The sequence below is a fragment of the Lolium perenne genome, chromosome 7 (assembly GCF_019359855.2).
Source record: "Lolium perenne isolate Kyuss_39 chromosome 7, Kyuss_2.0, whole genome shotgun sequence".
Classification (NCBI taxonomy): domain Eukaryota; kingdom Viridiplantae; phylum Streptophyta; class Magnoliopsida; order Poales; family Poaceae; genus Lolium; species Lolium perenne.
The window spans coordinates 128,725,646-128,730,448 of record NC_067250.2 but is presented as its reverse complement, the minus strand read 5'-3'; the positions used below and the strand labels follow the sequence as shown (position 1 = coordinate 128,730,448).

Sequence of the window (4,803 nt, the reverse complement as noted above, 5' to 3'; positions counted from 1 at the left end):
AGGGTGTTTTCTCAACAATAGCTATATGAGATAGATCAAGAGAAAAATCATAATCTTTATCCTTAATGCATATAGGAGATGTGGCAAATTTAGGATCAGGAGATAGCTTATGTCTAACAGTATATTGTGCGAGAAACTTTTTAATTTTTCTTGCATCAGCAGTAGCATTGCATCTATTAATAAAATCATCATTAAGCTCCACATAATCCTCATCAGGATCATCACTAGAATAATCAAGTTCAGGTGAATTAACAGGTGTAGCAGCATTTTCATTAGGAGTTTCAGCATTTTCAATTTGTATAGACCTAGCAATTGTAGCATCTAGGAAGGATCCCAATGAACCACTATCATCAAGCACAACAGAAACATTATCAATATTATGAGAGTTTTCAGATTCAGCAGAAGTACCAGCAAGTGAAGCTTGCGGCGGTGAAACAAGTTGACTTATCACAGATGGTGAATCAAGAGTAGCAGAGGTACTCAGAGTTGTACCTTTTCTTGTAGTGGATGGTAATATGGCGACTTTAGGATCACGAGTTTTACCCATGATGGAGAATTTGCAGCGAACAATATCAATCCAAGTGAACCTCCAAATAAAGCTATGCTCCCCGCCAACGGCGCCAGAAAACTGTCTTGATAACCCACAAGTATAGGGGATCGCAGCAGTCTTCGCGGGAAGTAAAACCCAATTTATTGATTCGACACAAGGGGAGACAAAGAATACTTGAAAGCCTCAACAGCGGAGTTGTCAATTCAGCTGCACCTGGAAACAGACTTGCTCGCAAGAGTTTATCAGTAGTAACAGTTTTATAGCAGTAGCAGTAGTGAAATAACAGCAGCAGAGTAACACAGACAGCAGTAGTGATTATAGTAAACAGCAGGATTAAAATACTGTAGGCACAGGGATGGATGACGGGCGTTGCATGGATGAAAGAAACTCATGTAACAATCAAAGCAGGGCATTTGCAGATAATAATAAAGCGGTGTCCAAGTACAAAGCAATCCATAGGCATGTGTTCCATATATAGTCGTACGTGCTCGCAATGAGAAACTTGCACAACATCTTTTGTCCTACCAGCCGGTGGCAGCCGGGCCTCTAGGGAATCTACTGGATATTAAGGTACTCCTTTTAATAGAGTACCGGAGCAAAGCATTAACACTCCGTGAACACATGTGATCCTCACATCACTACCATCCCCTCCGGTTGTCCCGATTTCTGTCACTTCGGGGCCTTTGGTTCCGGACAGCGACATGTGTATACAACTTGCATGTAAGATCATAAAACAATGCATATCATGATGAAATAATAACATGTTCAGATCTGAGATCATGGCACTCGGGCCCTAGTGACAAGCATTAAGCATAACAAGTTGCAACAATATCATCAAAGTACCAATTACGGACACTAGGCACTATGCCCTAACAATCTTATGCTATTACATGACCAATCTCATCCAATCCCTACCATCCCCTTCAGCCTACAGCGGGGGAATTACTCACACATGGATGGGGGAAACATTGCTGGTCGATGGAGAGGCGTCGGTGGTGATGATGGCTATGATCTCCTCCAATTCCCCGTCCCGGCGGAGTGCCAGAACAGAGACTTCTGGCCCTCGAGACGGAGTTTCGCGATGTGGCGGCGTACTGGAGGGTTTCTGGCGACTTCGACTTCTTCCCCGCGATTTTTAGATCGAACCCCTTTAAGTAGTCCAGAGGGGGTCGTCGGAGGCCAGCCGAGGGGGCCACACACTAGGGCGGCGCCCCCACCCCCCCGGGCCGCGCCGGCCTGGTGTGTGGGGCCCTCGGGCCTCCACCTGGCTTGCCCTTCTGGCTCCGAGAGTCTTCTGGTAAAATAGGCCCATTGATATAAATTCCGAGGATTTTCCCGAAAGTTGAATTTCTGCACAAAAACAAGACACCAGAGCAATTCTGCTGAAAACAGCGTTAGTCCGTGTTAGTTGTATCCAAAATACACAAATTAGAGGCAAAACAATAGCAAAAGTGTTCGGGAAAGTAGATACGTTTTGGACGTATCACGCATCTAGCTCGCAAATACCACATTGCTGCTTCCTTTGGCTACGCAAACATGAAGGGGAAGAATCAATATTTCCCGGAATTTTTTACAATGAGAAGCTAACCTCTAGCACAATCATACATAGGGAAAGTTTCTTAATCACATACCTAGAAATATACCTACCCACATTCTCTAGCCATTGTCTAAGCACAAGGCCTCCTAGCCACTCCATATCCTGCTCACCTAAATCATCATCAACCACGTGAAATGCTAGGAGTACCACCCACCCAATACCATACCATAAGGGTTACAGCCACCGCCCATCCTTCTCGTACCTCTCTGACGATATCGCCCCGCCTTAACCCAGACATATCACAATTGTCGTTCCACCTCTTGATACGGTCCCACTTGTTCACCTTCCTTCTAGTTGTCGCAAGTTATGCTCACAGCCTAATCTACCAAAGCCAGCAATGCCCGTCACCGTACTTTTTGACCATTCCCTTTATTAGCGCGATGGGGGCCTATCTCTTCACGACAAAGAAGGAAACCAAGTTTAAAAGAAAATATATATCTTGCAATTCTTTTCTCTACAGAGCAGGGATAATACCTAGCTAATAGAAACTACTTAATTTTCTCTCCTATATGAAAAAACAAGTCAATTAACCAAAATCCAAAGTCTGTATATAGCTACAAGGACTTAGCTTGGGTTTCGCGATGCTATACGTCCACCCAACAAAACTAGGCTAAGCGGCGCAATAGATTCTTTTTTGAGGGACTAAGTTGCACAGTGCCTAATTGTTCCTTCTTGCAAGTGCAACTACGCTAACTTAAAACAAAATATGCAACCGTGCACCATATACTTCCTCCGTTTTTAATTTACATTGCGTTCTATGTTTAGTTGAAGTCAAACTCATAAAGTTTGATCAACTTTCAAAAAAAATATTCATAATATCAATCATATAATACCGAAACAATCCTATTATGATATTTCTAATAATACTATTACTATGTTATAGATCTTAATAGTTTTCTTTAACATATAGTATTTAATTAAACTAAACAAAGTTCAAATTTGACTAAACCCAGAGCGCATGCTAATTGTGAAGTGGGGAGTATAACTTTTTTTCCCTCTGTGTTGGAGGGATTTTCCACGTTAAATTTTGCGTCTTCGTTGCGTTTTCCTTTATCGTTTTTCGTTATTTACTTGTCGCATTTATAATAAAAAAATACCCATCAAAAACAGAAAAAGCGTGAATTAGTTGTATGCCTGGTGATTGGTCGCTGGGATAATTCGTAAAAGTAAACGCATGCTCAAGTAAATCAAAATATCTTCGAATTGTACCAGAAATGTTAAAATCTGGGGCCCAAGCCCGAAAGAATCTTCATCCCTATTGGCTCTTGTGGAAGAAAGTAATTAAAAAAACCTTTTGTGGAACATCAAGTGGTTTTAAATACCCATCACTCCTCTCCCCTTCACACGCCCCATCACCCCCTCTCCGACGCTACACGTACGCCTGAAAGCGGTAACCACCGGGAGGGAGTTGGTTCCACAATTCCCACCACTCGTCGATCCCACTCCTACCACTGCCATGCTTCCGAGAAAACAGAGCATCTTCCATCTCGGCGAGGAAGGTGGCGCCGCGTGCCACCGCCGGAGCCTGCTCGGCGCGGCCATGAGCGGCGACGGCAGCACCGCTCGCCTTGGGCGCGAGGGCCTCGTCGTCGGGCTCCAGATCCTCGTGCATCATGAGCACCAAGCCGGCGGCCACGGCCACCACCACCAGCAACACGGCCGGCACGCCCACGCGGCCAACATAGTCCTCAAGCAGATGGTCAAGCCGCTGCGTGCCGCCGCCGTTTCTTGCAGCTTCCTGAAGGCGTGCTCCCTCTGCCGGAGAGAGCTCAGCCCCAACAAGGACGTCTACATGTACAGGTACCAAAACTCAACAACCTTAATACACATCAGGCCAAAAACTCTCGACCATGCCTGGATTATACCCGTGGCTGATGAACTCCACGTTGTACGCAGAGGGGACCAAGGGTTCTGCAGCGAGGAGTGCCGGGGGCAGCAGATCCTCGTCGACGAAGCGCGGGAGCGGCGAGGGCAGCCGCGCCACCGCAGCCATCAGCACACGCCCATCCGAAACAGGCCCAGGAAGACGCTACTGGCCGTAGCCTAGCTAGTAGCGGTCAACTATACCAACTGCATGGTACAACGAGTGAATAAGAAGAGATTTTTTGCTTGCATGTTACTGTAGTCGCTTGCTCCTGTTGTCAGACACATGCATCCAGTTGTTTCTTTATTGATAGAAGAAAGTCCAGAAAACAAAAAAGAGATTCATGTACTGTGCCGCTATGTGATCTGTTAGGTTTCGGTCACTTGTGCCCAAAGTGTCCAAATGTGTCACCGGAATAGATTCTGAAAGCTACAAGGGGATTGACGAACTTTCAAACCTACGAAATTGGGGAATATTGTAATCCTGTCGAAGATGCACTGAGGTTAGGTTTCTAAGAGCATGCACCGGCCTTTAAAGCTCGCATAAACGTCCGGCACATGATTTGAGACGCATTTGAAGACATCGCCGAAAAGAGATCAAAAATCTATTTAAAAAGAGACCTTTTCCAATCATGTCTTTTAAACACCGTCCGGATGCATGCATTTTAATAGAGAGGACAACCCCACGTGAGAAAAGTGGATGAGAGAAAGTGTGGAAAAAGAAAATGTCATGTAGGGATTAGGGGATGCATGCATGCACCCGGACGCTGTTTTCGTGTCCGACGTTTCCGAT

General features: G+C 45.3%; 1 protein-coding gene across 1 annotated transcript; it reads left to right on the top strand.

Annotated features, from left to right (window-relative positions):
* Positions 1-3,477: 3,477 nt before the first annotated feature.
* LOC127318470 (uncharacterized) lies at positions 3,478-4,526 on the top strand. Its single transcript, XM_051348955.2, has 2 exons — positions 3,478-3,947; positions 4,044-4,526. The coding sequence occupies exons 1-2, from the start codon at positions 3,604-3,606 to the stop codon at positions 4,192-4,194; spliced, it is 495 nt and encodes a 164-aa protein (XP_051204915.1). The 5' UTR covers positions 3,478-3,603; the 3' UTR covers positions 4,195-4,526.
* Positions 4,527-4,803: the final 277 nt, after the last annotated feature.

Bases quoted from the DNA above. Each gene is read 5' to 3' on its own strand.
- LOC127318470 (XM_051348955.2), top strand. From the start codon at position 3,604: ATGCTTCCGAGAAAACAGAGCATCTTCCATCTCGGCGAGGAAGGTGGC. The intron at 3,948-4,043 runs GTACCAAAACTC...CGTTGTACGCAG, and splicing joins AAGGACGTCTACATGTACAG to AGGGGACCAAGGGTTCTGCA.